Source organism: Labrus bergylta, chromosome 8 (genome assembly GCF_963930695.1).
Source record: "Labrus bergylta chromosome 8, fLabBer1.1, whole genome shotgun sequence".
Taxonomy (NCBI): Eukaryota; Metazoa; Chordata; class Actinopteri; order Labriformes; family Labridae; genus Labrus; species Labrus bergylta.
This window is the reverse complement of record NC_089202.1, coordinates 24,623,154-24,644,506: the sequence shown is the minus strand read 5'-3', so window position 1 is coordinate 24,644,506 and position 21,353 is coordinate 24,623,154. Positions and strand designations below refer to the sequence as shown.

The following is a 21,353-nucleotide window of genomic DNA, read 5'->3' as shown; positions in this document are numbered from 1 at the left end:
TGGACTTTCTTTTACACAGCTGAGCGAGAGGAAATATCCAGAACGCAAGAGAGAGAGAGAGAGAGAACTTCTAGAAGCATCATTTTATTCACAAAAAACTTAAGTAGATATAAAGCAAGACAAGGCAAGTTTATTTCTATAGCACATTTCAACAACAAGGCAATTCAAAGTGCTTCACACAAGACATCAAAAGGCATCATGACAGAGGAAAGAAAAGAAACATTAAAATAGAAAATGTAAAAATCACTGAAATTATTAAATCTGAAAATATATTCAAATAAAAATAATTCAAATTAAATTAATTGAAGTAAAAATATAAAAAGAGTTAAAAGTTACAGTGCAGAGTGAGAGTGAGAGTTTAAAATCATACTAAAATTGTTTAATTAAAGGCAGCTGTAAACAGGTGTGTCTTCAACCTCGATTTAAAAGAGCTGAGAGTCTGTATAAACATTTAAATTCTTAGACATTCAAGAAGCAGAGTCGGGTTTTTCTACCACGGCGCATGAAGAGCGGGCGGTTCAAACAGGTCAAACGTCTCCAGCAGCTCGGGGAGTATGAAGATGAGGGTCGACCCCGATGAAGGCCACACGCTGAAGCACGTCAGTCTAATAAAGTTAATTAAGTTGATCTTCATACTACAAGTGCTGCTGGAGCGTTTTTGACCTCTTCACTTCTTAGACATTCACCAGGTTAGTCTTGATAACGGCTGCTATAATCTGAACTCCCGCTGCAACCAGGGAGCTCATTAAACGCCTCTCTCAGTGTCGACTGCAAAGCTTGAGTTAGCTAACTGTGGAAGAAGGTCGAGCGTGAACTTTTAGGATGCCTGTCACTTAAACATTACAATAATTGAAGCCGGACTGCAGGGACTCACCTGAACTCTCGCTGCTGAAAGGTGCTGGAGTGATGGAGGTGACCGCCACTCTCAGCTCCTACGTTATATCGGCTCCTCTCACCTTTGTGCAAACAGATGACAATCTCAGAGTGCATCCCAAACAAGCAGTAGCTGCGTCACCTGCTGCACTTACCTGGAAGCGGAGGTGAGACTTCAGGCCATGTAAGGCAACAGCAGCCGTTTTATGGCTCCTACACAGCACACAGTCTGCCCCAGTTTTCCTGTGAACTCTTGACCCTATCCACACAAGACCATGAGCTGTGCCCATATAAGAGTGACTGTAAAGCATGTAAAACTCCAAGGAAGATAAAGAGTTAATGTCGTGCATTATTGGAACATGCAGAGAAAGAGAGAGAGGGAGGAGGAGACACCTGTTGGTTTCTTTATGCAAGGCAAGGCAAGTTTATTTCTGTAGCACATTTCAACAACAAGGCAATTCAAAGTGCTTCACACAAGACATCAAAAGGCATCATGACAGAGGAAAGAAAATATACATTAAAATAGAAAATTTAAAATTCACTGAAATTATTAAATCTGAATCTAAAAGTAATAATAATTACAGTGCAGAGTGAAAGTTTAAATCTTATTAAAGCTGTTTAATGAAAGGCAGCTGTAAACAGGTGTGTCTTCAGCCTCAATTTAAAAGAGCTGAGAGTTTCAGCAGACCTGCAGTTTTCTGGGAGTTTGTTCCAGATATAAGGAGCATAGAAACTGAACGCTGCTTCTCCGTGTTTGGTTCTGACTCTGGGGACAGAGAGCAGACCTGTCCCAGACGACCTAAGCGGTGTGGATGGTTCGTAATTAATCAGGAGGTCACTAATGTATTTTGGCCTTAAACCATTCAGCGCTTTATAAACCAGCAGCAAGATTTTAAAATCTATTCTCTGACAGACTGGGAGCCAGTGTAAAGACCTCAGAACTGGACTGATGTGATCCATTTTCTTGGTTTTGGTGAGGACTCTAGCAGCAGCGTTCTGGATCAGCTGCAGACCTCCAGCTATATGAGTGTTCAGATTAAAGGCTCAACTTGAAGAAAACTATTCCCCATTTAAACATCTAAAACTGTGCAACAATTAACATCTTAAATCATATTTTCCACCATACTGTGCATTTGTATTTGGGGATGAATGTGAACATGTTGATATAGGTCATCCAGTGTTAAGAGCATCACATCTGGCAGTCAAGAGGGATGACATAAACGGGGTTACGTATGTAATTATGGTTCTATGAATCCAGGAGGACCCTCGGATCTGGCACTCGATCGTTGTGGCTTCATGAGAAGAGAGAAGATTCTGCAGGAACAGATCCTCCAATGGCACTGGATAACAGACGATCCCAGGGTCATCAGGGGTCACAAGGTGGGTATATATACTCAACCTGCAGATATCACAGAATGTAAAGATGAATGTTTGAAGACTCGGTGACGTCACCCGTCTGTTCCTGCAGGGGGCGCTGGAGTCCTATCGATGGCGGTCTCCATGCTGGAAATGCTGTCTCAACCTTACCTTCAGTCAACCTAACGACAGGCTGAGAGCTGGAGCTGAGGCGGGATTTAAGCCTCCTGACAAACCGTTACACGGCGCCCACCTGTCAATAAGGTCAGCTACACGCCTTATTGTGGATAACTCTTATCCTTCATCAAATCAAAACGGATGAGTCATCAAAACAATCACAGTGTACAGTGTGTGTCGATCGAGACATGAGCTAATCAGACCGGTTTGGTTTTTTGAACCAGGCTGTAAACATGTTAATCTCTGCTGTAAAAACAGGCTTTTTAGAATGGGTGTGTATGTGACTTCCTGTGCTTCTGCAGCCAGCCTCTAGTGGACACTCAATGAACTGCAGGGTTTTGCATTTTTAAACAGTGCAGATACATTATATTTCATTCAGTGTATAAAGAAGCGCCTCTGGCTGTCTCATGATCCATAGACCCTTCATTTGTTTTAAATAACTGATTTTTTCCCCCTCTGCGCTCAGCTAAAGCAGTTTGCCAAAAACTAGAGGTCTGAAGTTTCTGGATCCCTGAGTGACATTTTCCTTTAACACTGCAGAAACATATTCATGAAGCTGGATGAAACATTTTCTTTATTTTTCATTGCAGAGTTTCTTCCTGTGCTCATTTCACTATAGGCTTAACTTCCACTTACTGTGTGACTAATGCTTTCCTGCAGCATCATTTGCAATTAAGGGAGTGATTGTGCTTGAAACAATCTACTTGCAGCGCAAAGTAAGCACAGGCCAGCGGTCTAAAGTGCTCTGTTCAGTGAATGCAAACCCAGGGTTGATTTACATCACTATCTCCAGTATGAGCAGTTTGAAGACATTTGCATGACTCTTGTTAAAAATTAAACTTCAGGCCTCGTTCCTCCAAAGCAAATAACTTCATAATGGAACAATGCAGAGAAGCAAACATCACAGCACTTATGCGATCATTTAGTGGCTTTTATGCTTTCCACAATAAAGCAGAAATGTATTTAATAAACACTGCGTTCTGTTTTTTTTTATTTCTGAAAATCTCAGTTGAGTGATTTCCATGGTCTTACTTCGCTGGCTGACGAGGGCCACAGACCTGCAATGACTGATAGGACTTTCAGTAGAAAAACTGAGCAACTTCAGAAACGTTAAGAATTAAAAATGACTGAAACGTGCTGCAGAATGCCAAAACAACATCACACACCCGGACAAATACATAAACAATGTAAGATATAAAAAAATAAATATTCAGAGAACGTAAATATAGACAAACTCTTCAAATCAGTGTTCAGCAAAGGTGCTCCAGGCCTGTAGGGGGCGCTCATTGTAACAGTTTCTTATTAATGGGAGAGAGTGAGGGAACGAATTGGGAGGCAAAGTTTGATAAGTTTGATGATGAAGAGCAACTTAAGCTAGTCTGGCCTGGACTCACACACGGGAGATGAGACAGCTGGGGGCGGGCCAGATAACACAGGGATGCATGGAGCTAGCCGCAGAGCTAACTGAGCTCCGCTGCAACCTCCCCCCTTTGGCTTTGGATTGCGGGTGATTAGAGTTGCAAGGCCCGCAGTGGGAGATGTGACCAGTCCCAGTGTTTCTCCCAAGACCAAAAGAATCCACAATCACAATAGAGAAGATGCTTGGTGCTTCCCTTGCTGGGTTCGGCTCCAGGAATCCCGGGAACAGCATAACTTTAATTCACAAAATGCATTCACTACATTTCACATTTCAGAAGCAGGTTTATTATGAAGTCGGTTCACACTTACAAAGAATCAGTTTGGGTGTTTTGGTGCAAGAAGAATAAATATAGGGGAAGAATAAAAAAGCAAGAGGCTAAAAAACAGCAGCAGCACGCCTTAAAAAAATATACTGATCAATATAAATGTAAAAACATGCAGCTACAGGCTGATAACATCACATGAATATAAAACATCCAGATCACTTTGGTGTCAGAGAGCTTCAACCGTCTCTCTGCGGGGTGGTCAGGACAAACAGCCTGAATATAAAAAGTTAGAGGGTGCCCACTGCTGGCCGATACAGACTCTGCAAAAGGCCTCACATTCAAACAAATGAATAAGAGTACGAGGAGAAGAAGTCCCTGTTTGACCTTTTTTATCTCCCCCCCCTTGGTATCAGGTGAGTTCTGTATAAAAAATTCCCTGAAGGTTTTAAAGGAGCTGGTTGAACATATTTAAGTTTAATTCATCCAGACAAAAAAATAACAGAGCTACCTCTGAGCTAAGCTGCACAAGAATACAATCTTAAAACAACAAAGATGTCCTCTCTGTCCCTCTGCACGGCTCAATCTTAAAATGTTATAGACTTCATCTGTATTTGTGTTTTGTTAACTTGGGCTTTCTTCTTCTTTGTGTCACCCAATCATTTTCTCCAAGGTGGGCCATGCACATCGTTAGGTGTAACAGGAACAGGAGAGTTTGAACTTTCATGATCTCATACCTCAGAGGGCTGAGTCTGTAACCGAGCCGTGTGCGATCACAATGCGCCTCCTGTCATCACTTCCGCCTGGCACCTCTCTTGTTATCCGGAGAGCCACACGGGGAGATCTCGTTTGAGCTGTCAAGCTTTCTTTTTTTTTTTTTGGCCTGTCAGCGCCTGTCAGCAGGGCGCCCGGCCCGAGCACACTCAGAGGGAGAGCGGAGCAGAGGGCATCAGGCCGGCTGCTCAGGGATAACATGACAGAATGCCACGGGGCGGAGCGGGATTGGGTTGTTGTCTGTCATCATAATGAGACGTTGGCGTTTGCTCCCAGCTTGACATAACTCGCACACAAAAGGTTACCTGAGTTTGAGACAATTCTGAAGGAATGTAAGTCCTACAATCCGAACTTTTTAACCTTTTGGTCAGAATGCCACAGCAGGGATGTGTGTCTGATTGGAGAGCTCATAGTTATTCATTTTATTAATCTTGTTTTTTGGTTCTGCATTAAGCTGAGCTTCTTCTGCCTTCCTGTCCACCACTTCAGAGCCAATCACAGACGAGGCTATGCTTCTAACGCTATGTCTCCCCTCTCTCGTCACCGTTGGCTTTCCCAAAACGCTCTTCAACTGCGCCCAGAAAAACGGCTGCTGGCTGACTTGCTGGGGCCACTCCAGGTATGTCTTGGTGCTCAGCATCTTCTTCAGCTTGCAGTATTTGCTGGGCAGGGAGCTGGGGTCGAGGGGCTCCTTCACCACCAATATGACATCGTTGAAGGTCTTTCCCATCGCCCTCTGCTGAGCAAAGTACAGCTCGTAGTTGCACCACTCGCTGTTGACGAAGTGCCGAGAGAGGACAAATATCACCTGAGGACAGAGAGAGAAAGACACAGGATAACATGTTTAATATGAGGAGCTACATGGATTATGTATGTCCAAAAGGACAGAAAACAACTAACAGACAAACTCCAAGGATGTTTGATCAAAAGATGTGATTGGACCAAACCAGCATGGACATATTATTCGTGCAAAACTGTAAATGACTCTTCAGATCTTTATTCTCCATGATAGGAAAAACAGTGATATAATTTTTATTAACTAAAGCGTGCTACAAGATCACAGGAGAACTACATGATCACAAGAGAACTACAAGATCACCCGGGAATAAAGAGAAAACCTTGCTAACATGTAGCTTTATCTTTCTGAGGATGATTGGTTCTTCACTCGTTCCTGTTTTTTTACGTCATATTGATAAAGTGATTGAAAATACGATCAGGAGTCTGTATGTTGTGTTTCATTTTGAAACTGACCGGATGCTCTGTGTGTTTCCTTGTCTGTCTTCCTGTCCAGGTCATTCTATTCTGTTCAGCTTGACCGGTGCCCCTGTAGTGTATTTATTTGGATTGTATATCACAATATTTCTGCTGCTATGTTGTGTGTAAGAGCAGCTGTAAGACTGAATATCCCCCGGGGGAAACCTTCCTTGCCCAACACATCAGCTGATCCAACACTGAGTTCCTCAAAAGCTTCCTGTCAGAGTGAGCTAGCAGGTTTCCATCTGACTGTTTCCTCTCAAACATAACTTTAGGGTTTTGTTACTTTGTTACAAGTCTTAGATAGTGTAATGAGTGTGCCAGTGTGACAACATGCTGGCATGTGCAAGTCTTTTTACCTTCCGGCTGCTTTCAATGTTGTCAATGATGTTATCAATGATCCACCTTCCTGGCATGAAGTCCCGCTCATGAATACAAAGGCGGTAGGGGTTCTTGTCACTCTCCAAACAGGGTAAGAGCTGATTTGGCCCTGATGATCTGAAAGGTCGCTTTGGTGTACCACGGCAGGTCAAACATGTAGCACATAAGCATCAGTATGAAGATCACCAGCATTGTGGTGGCAACGCAGATGATGATCACAAGTCTGATGTCGCACGCCACTCGACCTGGTAGGTATTTGGAAACGACCGTGTTTAGGAAGGCCTCCGGGTGGTAGCACTTGTAGTTCTCTGGCCAGTCTGTGAGGTTGATCTTTCCTTTGGATGTCGTGTCCTCGACAAAGGCGTGAAGCTCACAGGTGCAATGGAAAGGGTTGTTCCCCGCTCTCAGGCGAGACAGTCGGGGCATGTCCCTGAAGGACGCTTTGCTGATGACACCAAACGAGTTCCCGTCCAAAGCTAGCGACTGCAGCGATGGACTTCCCCACTGAAAGGGGATGAACTTGATTTTGTTCCCACTAAGGAGCAGCTCTTTCAGGCTGTTGGCTTTCTCAAAGTACGTTACGTCCAGCTGGTCCAGGTCGCAGTGGGACAGGTCCAAGTATTGCACCGTGGTGGGCAGACAACGCAGGGACTCACTTTCAAACCGGTTGTGGTGAGCGATGAACCGAGTTATACTCTTCTGCCAGACGCAGTCTCGACTTTTTCCAGCAGCTCCCAGTCTGTTGTTGCTAACGTCCAACTCCTGCAGCTTCTGGAACTCCCTCGTTAGAAACGACAGGTCTCTTAAGCTGGTCAGGTCGTTGGTGCTCAGCGTGAACGTGTGCAGGTTCAGCATGGCGCCCTTGTATTGACAGCGTTGGTTAAAGATGTAGTCGTCCTGTAGTCGATTGTTGGAGATGTCCATAATCTCAACAGCCGCCATCTCCGCCCAGGCGTCGCATGGAACCGAGTTGAAGTTCACATACTGAATAGACAGGTGCTTGATTTTGTTGAACCAGGTGAAGCGCCAGTCGAAGCGCAGCACATCCGGGTTGCTGATATACCTACAAGAAAAAGAGATGACATTTTAAAGATCAAGGGAGTTAAATGTGGGAAAGCTCTAATTGCGCAGGATCAGTAAAACCTGGGACCTCTGATCATTTGTGATCATGGCGGAGGATGTCTGTGAATCAACCATGTCTGTACTTTCCAAAATAAATATCTGAGGGCCAATTAGCATCCATATTTCAGCAAACGCAGCGCTCCTCCGATAGTGAGTCTGCGTCTCAGTAATTTGAGGCGGTTATTAATTTTAAGACGGATCTTCTTTAGCTGCACGTTTAATGAAGTCGCCTAAATAGCAAAACTACTACTTTGAAACACCGCAGGTCACACCGACACATTCACACCCTGATGGTAGAGGCTGCTGAGTAAGGATCATACACTGCCGATGAAGCAAAGGGAGCAACTTCAGGGAGGCTGAATATGTGATTTTTCACACATAAATGTAGCCTAATAGAAATCAAGTATATCCTCTGAAAATAACTCTGTGAGTCATGACTGTCTACAATGGGTGTAACACCCCATTGAGTCCTTCAGTTTTCCGAGTCCTATCTTCAGTTTGTTTACATCGTTGGGAAGGCCGGCTGGCCGGCCGGCTCATCCCATCACATATAAAAGTTGTTTAATTGAGGGACTAGATAAAAGAAGAAGAATAACACTGTACTCACTGCTTATCTGCGTTTCTATATCACGCTCATTTCGGGTAAATTTACATGCAGTGTGAAGAAACGTCCCTAGCATTAGCATGCTAACACATCAATGCAGCGCAAGTTGTTTTGGTTTCATGCTGGTGCTCAAGGGCGACACCTGCTGGATCAAAAAAATGCATATTCTGCCTTTAAGTGTCTTGCCCAAAGACACATCAGACATGTTGCTGAAGGAGCCTGGACCTTCCGGTTGAGAGACGAATCAAACATCCCCTAAGGTACTGTATTTCCCTAAAACTTTCCCTAAAATGAGAAGCTACTCACCAAAGATCCAGCTCATCCAGAGCTAGATCCGTGATACTGGAGTCTCCTCCGTTATCGATGAACGTGGGTGAGCGGGCGAAGTCGATGTACTGAAGTCTCAGATTTCTGATGGGTGCGACTTCTAGGTTCATCAACGCCATACGAAGGAGATTCTCATTGAATTTCCCTCTGTGGAAGACGAGCTGCTGGGCCGTGACGTATCTTAAACCCTGGAAAATGTCGTCCGTTCCCATGTAGTACGTGAACTCAAACAGGTTTCGGAACTGGATGACGCTGAAGGTCTTGTTGGCGAGGTCACGCAGCATGTGATGCAGAGCGACGGACCGTTGATCTAAGGCCATGTCGAAACCCATCTGCATCGTCTGGACGACCTCTAAACTCCCGGGCTCGTAGTAACTCAGGTTAGAGGAGCATTTGATTGCAAAGCCGTGCAAACGCATGTTTTTCAGGGGCTGGAAATCGGCTTTCTTTAGACCCATCACCAAAGGGCCGCCCATCGACAAAACTTTGAGATGGACCAATTTGGAGAAGCTCTCATCCAGAGTGGCGTGTTCATAAAGGTTATTCGACATCATGAGCTGTTTCAGATTTAGAAGCGGAGTCAGGGCGGTGGCAGGGATTTCCCGCAGGGAGTTATTAAAGATGTCAAGATGCTCCAGCAGCTTGTTGTTTTTAAAGGCTTCACTGTCGATGTGGGAAATGTTATTAAACTTCAGCAGGAGGACACGAAGCCGAGGGAGGCGGAGGAAGTCGTTGGCGAGGATAGCTTGGAGCTTATTGGAGGAGAGGTCGATCTCTTCCAGCGTGGGTGGAAATTGTGTCCACGGGACACTTTCCAGCTGTCGACCCAGACAGTCTGCAGAGCGGCCGGAGTTGTAGATGCGACAGGGTCCTTCCACGGCGGTGGTGTTAGGGCGTGAGGGTGGAGTCGGGGATGTGAGTGCTCCAGGAAGGAGGGCGGTAAGATAGATCCATTTCCAAATCATTGTGGCAAACTGTATAACAGAGAGACAAGGAAAGGTCAAAGGTTAAAATTAATTCAAATCTTTAATCAAATACTTAATGAAAGCCATATTCACCAGATAAAAATCTAATTTCTTGATATTGGCCTAACTGACCCCTCAATGACCTGTGAGTTTTGATTCCTGTATTTGTGTACTCAGGCTTTCTCGCTCCATGTCCTATTCTTTACGGTGAGAAGGCAGACTCAGAGGGCAGAACAAACACCTAGCTGTGGGAGTGTCACCCACCTGGGGGATGGGTTACTGCCCTTTGTGATGTCACAAAGGGAAAATCTCCAAACGACCTGTTTGAGCAAACATTTTCTGAAAAGTGCAGCAGGCGGAAGACGGAGAGGATGGACTTTTCTCATCATTGGGGGGATTGTAGATAGACTAGGGACACATATATGATTCACTTCATTGTCCCCTTGGTGAGATTTGTCTTGGATTCACAGTGCTGCCAAACATTCAGCAGCTTCCACACCTTTAAACTCCAGTGATGCTCAAGATTATCATTTAGCCTGCACAGTGTGTGTGGCCTCATGTGGAGGAGCCGTCCAGCTTTATAGACCCCGTTAGACAAACAGCGAGCTCAGTTTATCATAGGTCATCATGCCAACAATCAAAATAAACCCGAGCAGGCGATCAATAACATTTTCATTTTTATAAAGAATGAGAACTGAAAGGTACAACTTAACGACAGCTGCAAAAACACAAAAAAGGAGATTCAGGCGGCAGGAAGGAGGCGGCAGTTTAGTTTGTAGATTTTCTGAATAGATAGATAGATACTTTATTGATCCCGAGGGAAATTCAAAGCATCCAGTAGCAGGTTACAAAGACGTACATGACTTGAAACATTTGTCACAAATTAACCACAAAACACGACGCCCCCCTCCCATACATATATATTAACCCGAAAAAAAGACTTAGAGAATACCCCTAGATGAATCAAACTTAAACCTGTGCAATTAAAAATAGACTTATACAAGAAATGTACATAACCCGTGCAGGGATAAAAATATATGTGCAATTTAAACAAGAAACTATAAACAGTTGAGGGAAAAAAATCTGTAATTAGACCTGAATATAAAAAATAAAATAAAAAAGTGAAACTTCTGAAGTTGTGTTGTTTATATATGTACAGCAATGTTTAAAAAGAAGATAAAAAAACAGACATTAAATAACAGGCAGTGCATTAAAGGTGCGAATGTTATACTTATGGTGAAGTCAGATCAAAAGCAGAGAGCTGTTCGGATACTGAGTTTGATTTCATGATCCAGGGACATGTGAGCCAATGTGATTCTGTATGCAATGTCTTCTGCTCCCCCAACACGGGTTTGATTTGATTGCTTTTGATATTTCTGCGGAGAGGTCAGGTCAGGATCGTCTTCTTTGGGTTAATAAATGTCAGCCTGTGTGTGCAGAGTAGCCGGCGTCTTTCCTCCTTAGCGTATTAAACATTGTCTGGGTGAAAATAAAAGCAGCTGGGATGTTTCTTCACCAGAAACCAGAAACACACCTAGGCTATCTAATCTTGTCAACAGTGGACAGCTGTTCCTGGAAACTGACTGCAGATTAAAGGAGCATCAATAATATTGACTCAGATAAACTATGAGCAGAGTTGTAAAGAGATGGCGTTCAGCCAAGCGGGCGATAACAGAAGCTTTGGGAATCGATGACATGCTGTCTCTGACACTTTGAAAAGGGTTCAGGTAGCCAGATCACAGGGGACCCTTCTCACGCCCCTCCCCCATTCCCTCCAGCTACAGAGCCCCAAAGGCACAGGGAAACACCTTCAAGAAATCCTCTACAGACCATATTTCTATGGCGGCCATGTTCCTGTGACGTCACGCTCAGGCTGTGTAGCTCACAGATGATGTGAGAACGCAGCAGGATATAATCAGGAGAATTTACCTGGAGCGAGTGGGAACACCCTGCTCCTGCCGGTTAAGATTAAGATTTACTTTTATTGATCCCTGCAAGGGGAAATTTCAGTTTTTACACTCTGTAAGTCATGAACACAAACAGGCTGAAATATACACACACATGCAGAAACAGGATCCTGTGGACATGCACTAATGGAGAGAAGCCAGAGTGACAGCGCAGCCCACAGTGGGCGCTCCTGAGCTGATGGTGGGAAGGGGGATTGGTGCCTTGCTCAAGGGCACCTCAGCAGTGCTCAGGAGGTGATCTGGCACCTCTCCAACTACCAGACCAACTTCTATATTTGGTCCACACCAGGACTTGAACCGGTGATCCTCCAGCTCCCAAACCAAGTCCCTACAGACTGAGCTACTGCCGCTCTAAAGTGAGCACTGCGGCAGCTCCAGAAGCGTTTGTTCCTGCTAATCATCAAGATCACAACATGTAAAAACACCAGTACAGGACTTCCACTCTGACCTCTAAAGCTCTGATTGGTCCAGGTTCAATGAGAATCAAACGGCCCATAACTAATCTTCAACTACGGGTCACCTCGCTCTGGAGACATTCCAGTCTGGATCCGTTCTGTAGTCTTATCTCTGTTGATCGGGAGAATTCCTCCAGAAGTCAACTAAAGCTGTTCCTGACCCGCATTCGTGGTCAGGAACCACCTTCATGGTTTGGCTTTAACCCGCCTTGACCAACACACACAGGACGCTCACCAAAGGAGCCTCCTCCTCCTACTCCTCCTGATGTATCAAAGCATCATTCAGCCCATCCTCTTATACACGCTCACTGTCACAAACTGGGTCCATCTTACATTACCAACACCCTCACCCGACCTCGCAGCATTGATCAGTAAACGCCATCACACGCTTTGCAGACACAAGAAAACAGGACATGACGCCCCCACTGAATCAGCAGCTCACTCCTCGGCCCTCTGAGTGAACAAACAGAGCAGGAAGGCTCGCTGATCCCTGAAGCCAGAACTGACCTTAACATCATCCGTGTGTGTGTTTGTGTGTTAGTGTGTGTGTGTGTGATAATTAGTGGAAGGTGAATCCAGTCAGGGATGTTAATAAAAGACTTGTTTTGAAATCAATGAGTGAACTGAAACATTGCGAAAGGAATGGAGATGCATACCAGAGAAGATGTTGGTTGATAAGCGAGCAGCTCCCACTATTTAAAAAGCTTCCTGTTCTGAGGCGTTAGCAGAGTCGTCTGTGCTGAACGGGGCCGCGGTCTGAAACGCTGCATCGGGTTCTCTGACGGGATCACTGTGGGACGCTTCTGTGAGGAGGCATGTTGCAATCACTGATAACACACATTTATTATATTATGTTTACAGGGTTTTATGATATGGAGGTCGGTCTAAAACAACTCCACATGGGCTCTTTGTGTACACACTAAACATGATGTAGGTCAGTGTTACTCACGTGCCGTTTGGCCCACGGCCAGCACTGAGCCGGAGCGACGTCTCGGAAACTCCCCGTGTAGCACGCAAGGTAGGAAAAATATTTGTTTTTTCTTTGAAGCCAAGAGTTCACTAATCCCTGTCATGTTGAAAATCTATTTTCTGGTCATAGTTACAAATCCGGTGTTTTTAATCGTCAGAGCAGGTGAACACGCAGGTGCTGCAGTGGAATGAAGGACTCGACAACACTCGAGGAAATGGTTCAGTTTTACTGCAGGGAACACTCCCTTTCCTCTAATGCCATGACACACATAGCTGAACCTGAAGAGGTGATGAAGCGTTTATTTGTGTTTGACACTAAACGTTAAAGTGGGACTGAAGCTGAAAACAGACATGCAGCAGTACAGCATACAGAATGAAAACATACTTAAACCTTTTGTGTTTATCAATAGAAACTGATCATATGTTCAGGAACACTCGATTGGTCGATGAACGCCGGGCATACGCTGTGAATTTACACGGCTGTGGTCTTTATATATGCATGAGGAAGCTACAAGCGGAAAGCATTGTTCGCTATCAATAAAGCGTAAAGTCATTATCAGTGTGCATTTCTTTTTTTATTGTGTGTTCCTGCAACCGAGCGGCACTCATACTTTTATCTTATCTCTCTTGGGGGTCAGCCCTATGTTCCCACATGTCAACCCGGCTTTCCAGAGTTTGCACTGCAAACTATAGTTTGCGTCCAGTTGCTGCACTTCATTCGACTGATCTGACCGGAAGCTAGTCAATGCGAGGCCTCTGTGCTACTTAGTTTAGTTTGTTTATTTAAAAGGACAATGTGCACTTACATTAAATGTTTGCAATAAACAAAGAGATGGCGACAACTTGAATCTGCTCAATTTATGCTTGCGAAAAGTTCCACTCGATATTACGTTGTTTATGAGAGTTCAGTACTGAATCAACAGCAAGCAGCTGAACATTTACATTTTTAAAATGGAGCCAGGAGAAGTTTCAGTTTTGATGCATTTACAAGAGTATATAGCTCCCCCTCTCCTTTCTCTCCCTCTCTCCTCCTCTCTCTCTCTCCCTCTCTCTCTCTCTCTCTCTCTCTCTCCCTCTCTCTCTCCTCCTCTCTCTCCCTCTCTCCTCCTCTCTCTCTCCCTCTCTCTCTCCTCCTCTCTCTCCCTCTCTCTCCTCCTCTCTCTCTCTCTCTCTCCCTCTCTCTCTCCTCCTCTCTCTCTCTCCTCCTCTCTCTCTCTCTCTCCCTCTCTCTCTCTCCTCCTCTCTCTCCCTCTCTCCCTCTCTCTCTCCCTCGCTCTGAAGCTGATGTGATTCTGCTCTCTTTTGTATACTCTGCAGGAGTCGAGAGGGATTTTTTTAAAGGAAGTTTTGTTAAGTTGATAGGCCTACAGCAGGGGTCTCCAACCTTTTTTCATCTGAGAGCTACTTTCAAAAAATGATGCAATAAGCCAATATCGATCATCTTAAATTCACATCAATGTCCAAGGAAACATTAATACTTCATACTTGTTTTTATGGGCCAAATATATGAATAGTGGGAAGAGGTGCATTTACTGTCGTCAGATTTTTATTTTTATTTTTAACACAGTCGGTCAACCTATCGGCGAGCTACTGAAAACCTGCCTGTGGGCTGCCCGAGCTACCTGTTGGAGACCCCTGGCCTACAGTATATTTTAACGTAATGGTGGTTCTTGGAGAGCCAAATATTTTTGGAGGTGGTACGCAGTCTAAAAAGTTTGAGAACCACAGAAACACAAGATTTTGTATTTTTCTGATCAGTGTTTTGCTGGGAGGTATTGTTGATCAGTTTTAAATACTCATAGAGAGAGTCATAGAGCTCACAGCCCACAGCTCTATGACTACGTCTGATATTTACCCAGCAGTCAATACCCCGACACATTAATGTGTTCTTTACTCTGGTTTAACGGCACTCGGTGTTCATATGCTGCTCCCAGGTCACCGTGTTCCTCCTCCACATGTGGCTGTGCTCATTTGTCTGTTTAACATCAACGGATCTTGTTGGATTTTGCACTTTGAATGCCATATTCTGCTTTAGTCAGTGCTTCTCAGCTTTTTAAAATGTGTTTTGTCTTTTTTTTTTTTTTTTTTTGTCCTTTTAATGACTTGATGCAAAATCAAACCAAACAACATCTGTTGACCTGCAAAACATTACGTATGTTACATATGTAACGCCAATTGTGTCATGGATGAAGCAACCTGTGAGCTCCGTGCAAGTGTCTATAAACACTGCTCCAACTAAGATAGACATTTAATATCGTCATACAGACGTTAACAACTTCAAATGTGTATTGAGGATCAAATATATGTTTATTTATTGTAAAGTGTTTTATATTTACAGGGACTGTTGCAAAAACAAAAGAATATTAAATCATGTTGCAGACAACTTTTCGCTGTTAATATTTATTTCTTATTTTTCTACTTTTGATGTCTTTGTGAAATCTCAATTCAACAACAAAAAATACACTTTTTGCTGCTCTAAGGTTCAACAATATTATCCTTGTCTTTGCATTAATTTAGGACACCCTGATCTAAAAATTACAATAAATTAACTTAAATTATAAATTACAATCAACAATTTAGGCTCAGTCTAATAGTTTTGTTATAAGTCTACACTAATATAACTAAAGAAGAATAATAATCTAGGCTTCATAAATATTTTTACAGAATGCATTAGCTACAAAAAAAAGCCGTTTTCCCCCAACACAGTTCCTGTTTCCACCTGAGAGAGGGAAGTTTTTCCCAAAGCCTGCCGCTGTGTTTCTACCCTACACCTTGATGAAGGGGACTTCATTCAGCTGCGAGTGTGACTTCTAACGGAGTTACTTCAACATGCGTCAATGTTGTTTTGTCAATCACAAAGGAAGAGGAGAGCATGACATCACATTTGACTGATGACTTTTTCCTGTGAGGCTTGAGAAAGCACAGAGCAGATCTTTGGAAGGAAGTGACGGGGAAAAAAGCAAAAGGCTGAGACGGGTAAACATCCTCCCAGCTGTTAAAAGAAACATTGAATTACGAGTAGCAGTCTGTCAAACGTTACAGTCACAGCTGATGTTTTGATTGGTCACAGCAGGAGAAGTTATTAGTCACACCTGTTTCCAAATAGTTTAGAGCCCACTGACTCATGACGCTGACAAATGGAAAATATGACTCGTCATTAAAGCAGTCGACTTTTCTCTTCATGGACATTTGGCAACAGGTTGAACTGATGACATTAGTGGGTTTAAATTCCTTGGCTTCAGCGTTGCACAGCCTGGCTCATGGTGACGGCGTGTTGTTGCTTCTAAATGGAACAGAGCCGTGGTTAATGTTATTCATTTCACCTGGGGCTTCTCCTGCTCTGACAAGTAGAATCATCCTCTGTGAGAAAATACTATGCTAAGGAAACAGCAGGGGAACTTCTCTGTCTTCCCCACTAATTGTTTTTTTCTCCAACTCAAATATCCCTAAGACTGCAAAACGAGCAGGCCAATCAGAGGAGAGTGGGCCCCTCAGGGAGGGGGGTTCTTAAAGAGACAGTAGCTGAACTGAAGCTACTTCAGGGGGATTTTACTGACGCCAGTATCAGACAAATAAACAAGTTTATGAGGTCATAGCTACAGGTGTCCCAGACTGACATCATTCATGCTGAAAGTGAGGATAATAGATCTCCTTTAAGGGATACAAAAGAGATGATACTGTCTTTCAGGGGTTCAAAATATTAAGTTTAATAGGTTCTGCACAAACCTTAAATGTCTTTCTACCACTGTTGTCCATTCTGACCTCTACATGAAACATCGTTCAGCACAAAACAATGCCTCCTGTGTTTGTGACTCCTACTTTATTCCGTTGTCCTCTGCTATTTGCAGTAAATGAGTTATAAATTAATGAGACACACCGGGGTGACGAGGGCAGCCAAGAATGTGCCAAATGTCTGTAATATCAAACTGCAAAGGAAAGACTGACCGAGCCAACTCTTACCAAATACCTTTGGTTTAATGTGTGAGACTAAACCAAAAGCAATGAGATATGTTTGGGTATTATCACAAGGCCGATTTTAAACTTTACTCTCTGTAAACCAGTCAGTACTCTCAGAACAGAGCCAGCATACTTCCTGTCTGAAACTGAGTGGTTATATGAGGGGTCTCTCTGAGGCTCATTACAGTTTGATTTGGAACTTTCCCCTCCTGGTTCAAATTAATGTTTACATTTCTGTTTAAGAATTGACAGCCCTAGTGACAGCCAGCCTGAACATCTGATTTCTTTCTTTCCTTTTTTTTAATAAAATACTTCAGCCTAGCCCACACTTCATGTCAAGTCTATTTTTTCCTGTCACCCTGAATGTAATCCTCGCCTGAAACTCACTCATGCTCAGAGAGAATTGAGCAACACCCTCCTGGATCAGTCATCAAATGAAACTGATCCAAAGGGAATAATTAGCCTTTGGTTTCACTTTCAGAAAGTTGCTGTAAAAGAGTCAACAACTTATAGTAAATGTGACGTCAGCACACACTCACGCCTGCTCCCGTCAGCTTTGTGGTCGAAATTTAGGTAGGTGGTTGTATATCGTTTTAGGTGTTGGCTGCATTGTGCTGCTCATGCACATCCAATTTGAAGTGAAACATGTTTTTTAGACAGTTATGTTTAAAACTAACAAATTAACGAACTGAAGACAACAAAGTCCCAGGGAGTCCATTGGACCGCAATCACCCGTGACTCTTCCATTCATCCATCATCCATTCATCATTTACTGCTTATCTGGGGCTGGGTCGTGGTGGCAGCAGCTTAAGGAAGTAGCCCCAGACTTCCCTCTCCCCAGCAACATTTTCCAGCTCCACTTGGGGGATCCCGGGGTGTTCTTAGGCCAGAAGGGATATGTAGCCCCTCCATCTACCCTGGGTCTACCCCTGGGTCCAGAAGACCTCCTTTCGATGCGAAGGAGGAGCAGTGACTCTACTCTGAGCTCGGCCACCTTACAGAGGAAACTCATTTCGGTGACACTTGTATGTATAATTGTGTGTCATCAGCATACATGTGATGTGATACATGTGAAATATCTGCTAAAGGCAACATAGGCTAAATAAGAGAGGTCCAAGAACTGATCCTTGTGGAACCCCACAAACTGATGGGAGACTCTTTGACAAATGACTAAGACTCCTCCCACCCTGCCCACAGACTGTTTACCCTCCTGCCATCCGGCAGGCGCTTCAGAAGCCTCCGGACCAGAACCAGCAGACTGAGGAACAGCTTTTTCCCCAGAGCTATTTCTCTACTGAACTCTACCCCCCGAACTCTGAACTCTGTCTCTCTCTCTCTCTCCCTGTCTCTCTCCGCACCCTGCTGACCCCCCCCTTTCCCCTGCATATCACCTCACACCCATCATCCCCCCACCACTCCTCCTGGTCACACACACACATCTCTCATCCATCTGTATTATTGTATTATAGTATGTTCATATTATGTCCATATTCTTTATATTATCTGTAAACTAGTATAACATGCTCACTGCATCTTAATCTGTATATTATTAGTATAGCATGCTCACTGCATCTTATTCTGTATATTATTAGTATAGCATGCTCACTGCATCTTAATCTGTATATTATTAGTATAGCATGCTCACTGCATCTTAATCTGTATATTATTAGTATAGCATGCTCACTGCATCTTAATCTGTATATTATAATCCTAAGAACACACTTATTTTGTAGCATTACTTATTTATAGCATTTATTTATATTTATTGCATCCCACTAATCCAGCCATCCAGATTTACCTAATAATTCACTTTTTTTGTCTACATCTGTAAATTTTGCAATTACTGTACATAGCACAGAATTACTTGCACTCAATTACTGTACATAGCACAGACTATTGCACTTTCTGCTTATTTGCACTTCTGGTGAGATGCCAAACCTAATTTCGTTACTCTATACTTGTATATGTGTAATGACAATAAAGTTGAATCTCATCTCATCTCATCTCAAATGGTTACCAATTGATACGAAATAATCTCTGCCCTGAAGGTAGGACTTGAGCTAATAAATAAAGAGCCGTGCCAGAAGGACCAAACCAGTGCTGTAATCTATGAATAACTGTGATCGAATGCAGCAGTGAGGTCCAATAAAACAAGTTGTAGCTGTTAGACAGGAGGCTAAGAGCTTCAGAAACTAATGTGTGACATCTCCAACATATGCTCTAATGATACAGAAAAGAGCTGTCACACACTTCTAGAAACAACAAGAAAATGATCTTTGAGTTCAACACAAACCTTTAAAATAATCTTACTACATAAATAGAAACGTAGTGTGGAGGTGAGACTACACTTTGTATATAAAATACTCTGACAAGGTCAAAAGAGCCAAACTGCAGCACATTCCCAGTTTCTTCAGTTTACAAACAAATCCAAAGAGATCTCTGGAGCCTCGGCTGCAGCTTCTGCTCACTCTAAATAAAACCTGCAGCTTGTGACCCTCTCAAAAGGGTTTAATCCTACTGAGAGCGTGCTCAGTAACCGTGCCTCACGGCTGTTTGGAGGAAAGTATATAGAGACGTTATCCGGCGGACAGCATTGACTTTAAAAAACTGCCCAAACTGCCTGAAATAATTCAATCAAACTGGCACTAGTGTTATCTTTTCAGACACTCGACTCCTCAGGACAAACTGCTAACTGTTGGCATCTGTGACGCTCAAACTGTTTTTATTATTATTATTATTATTAACAAATCTCATTATAAGACCAACAATAAACCTATAGTGTAACAAGAGCCTAAGATTACACCTCTGCACCAAAAACACACACACACACACGCACACACATACACACACACACACATACACACATACACGCACACTAACACACACACACGCACGCACACACACACACACACACACACACACACACACACACACACACACACACACACACACACACACACACACACACACTAACATAAGGAAACGTGTCAGCCAAAGCATTGTTTGTCATGTGATTAAAATAGCATGTTGCACAACTCTGTATTTCTACACAGGAAACCTGAACTAGGATGTTTGTCGTTGCTTTGCCTCTTCAGGTGATTGGTTCATTAATGATGATCGATGATTCCTTCACTGCTGTGTTTTGGTTTACTGATTTTTTGGTTATTTATTGAAGCAGGTTTAACCTGTTGAGATCAAGATCTCTTTCGCCAAGGTGACCTGGCCAAGAGGGCATCATCAGCACTCGTCATCATAAACTTTACATGATTAAGAAACATTTTACAAACAATCAGTTTACAGAAAACAACAATTACGATGTGCAAATCGGTTTAGAGATAAAGTGCAGAAGTTGTGATGACAGATTACAATTCAGAAACACATCAGGCACTGTCCAATTGTCTCGCATCTTTTGTCTTTTGAGATCAAACCACTGGCTTCAAGCAAAATGAAATCCATCATTTTCAAGTCATCCCCCCCCATTTGAATTCGACATTTTTCTTTCATTAATTATTTTTTGGGGGGCCATTTTTTCTTCTTTTTTTGGACAGAACAGCTGAAGAGTGACAGGAACCGTAATTGTGTGCAGTTTTGCGTCCCAAATATCAAACATAAGAAATATAAGAAATTCATCGGACTGAGATTGGCCGTCGTGCCTCAGTGTGCTCTGCACGATTGACGCTTCAAGGATCTTGTGTGTGTTGTACAGTGGGTCTAAATCAGCTTTAATGTTTCAGTGTCGCTTGACTTTAGACTTCTCCCTCCTGGGTTGATTCGGTCCTGCTGAGAAACTACTGACAACATTAAATCCAATATGTGAGATCTTCTCATGGGGGCCCAGAAAGCTCTGAGACGCCCCCAACATTAGCCTGGAGTAGCCCAGGTTAGGTTTGAGCCGACCTGCCTCTTTATCACCAGAGAACTTAAAGATAGAGCGAGGTTCAAACACACCTGATCTATCGCGTCATCTCTCTGTGGTTGATAAGGACAAAGTGCTGCTTTCATATCTTTGCTCTACGTTGTTGCTGAACAATCATAACTCAGCGTCCGTCTGTGACCTCGTTCTTTCTCGTTTTCTCGTTTGTTTCTGTTCATCAAACATTAACACAGATTTATTGCCATATATGTAAAAAAAAGTTTGAACATTTCAACGCCTTAACCACGACATCACGGACAGATACAGATGTAAACGATCAGCTCATGATGGCACCATGCAGTGCTCATTTTTACGACAGATTTAAACGCAACACACTGGACAAGATGTATTTCTATATCATGGGACAAATAAGAACGTCTCAAACAGACATGAAGGGAAAGAAGTCTTTTTTTTTAAACTCACCTGAAATGTCACCTGGAGCTCGGCGCTCAGATCGAAATCGTCTTCATCACTTTTCACAACAGGTTAAATCTCTGCTGCTGAGTTTGACGCTCCGTGAGAAGTGACTCAACACAGAACGAGTCCGCCTGTAGCAACTCTGTGTGTGTGTGTGTTT

At 43.3% G+C, this 21,353-nt stretch overlaps 2 protein-coding genes and 1 long non-coding RNA gene across 3 annotated transcripts in view; 1 reads left to right on the top strand and 2 right to left on the bottom strand.

Annotated features, from left to right (window-relative positions):
* LOC110002605 (protein S100-A1) overlaps window positions 1-1,020 on the bottom strand; it is a 2,233-nt gene extending 1,213 nt beyond the window's left edge. The window contains exon 1 of the mRNA XM_020658239.2: window positions 875-1,020. Within this exon, the coding sequence (XP_020513895.2) occupies window positions 875-990 (116 nt within the window). The 5' untranslated portion in view covers window positions 991-1,020. The remainder of the gene's footprint in view (window positions 1-874) is intronic.
* The window catches only part of tlr18 (toll-like receptor 18), a 28,302-nt gene extending 6,949 nt beyond the window's left edge, over window positions 1-21,353 (bottom strand). The window contains 5 exon segments of the mRNA XM_065957939.1: window positions 5,233-5,670; window positions 6,476-6,599; window positions 6,601-7,560; window positions 8,530-9,524; window positions 21,200-21,353. Coding sequence (XP_065814011.1) covers window positions 5,233-5,670; window positions 6,476-6,599; window positions 6,601-7,560; window positions 8,530-9,515 — 2,508 coding nt within the window. The 5' untranslated portion in view covers window positions 9,516-9,524; window positions 21,200-21,353.
* On the top strand, window positions 2,139-4,892 carry LOC136179872 (uncharacterized). The gene is made up of 3 exons (XR_010666802.1): window positions 2,139-2,253; window positions 2,342-2,493; window positions 4,762-4,892. It is a non-coding gene; the product is annotated as an uncharacterized lncRNA (long non-coding RNA).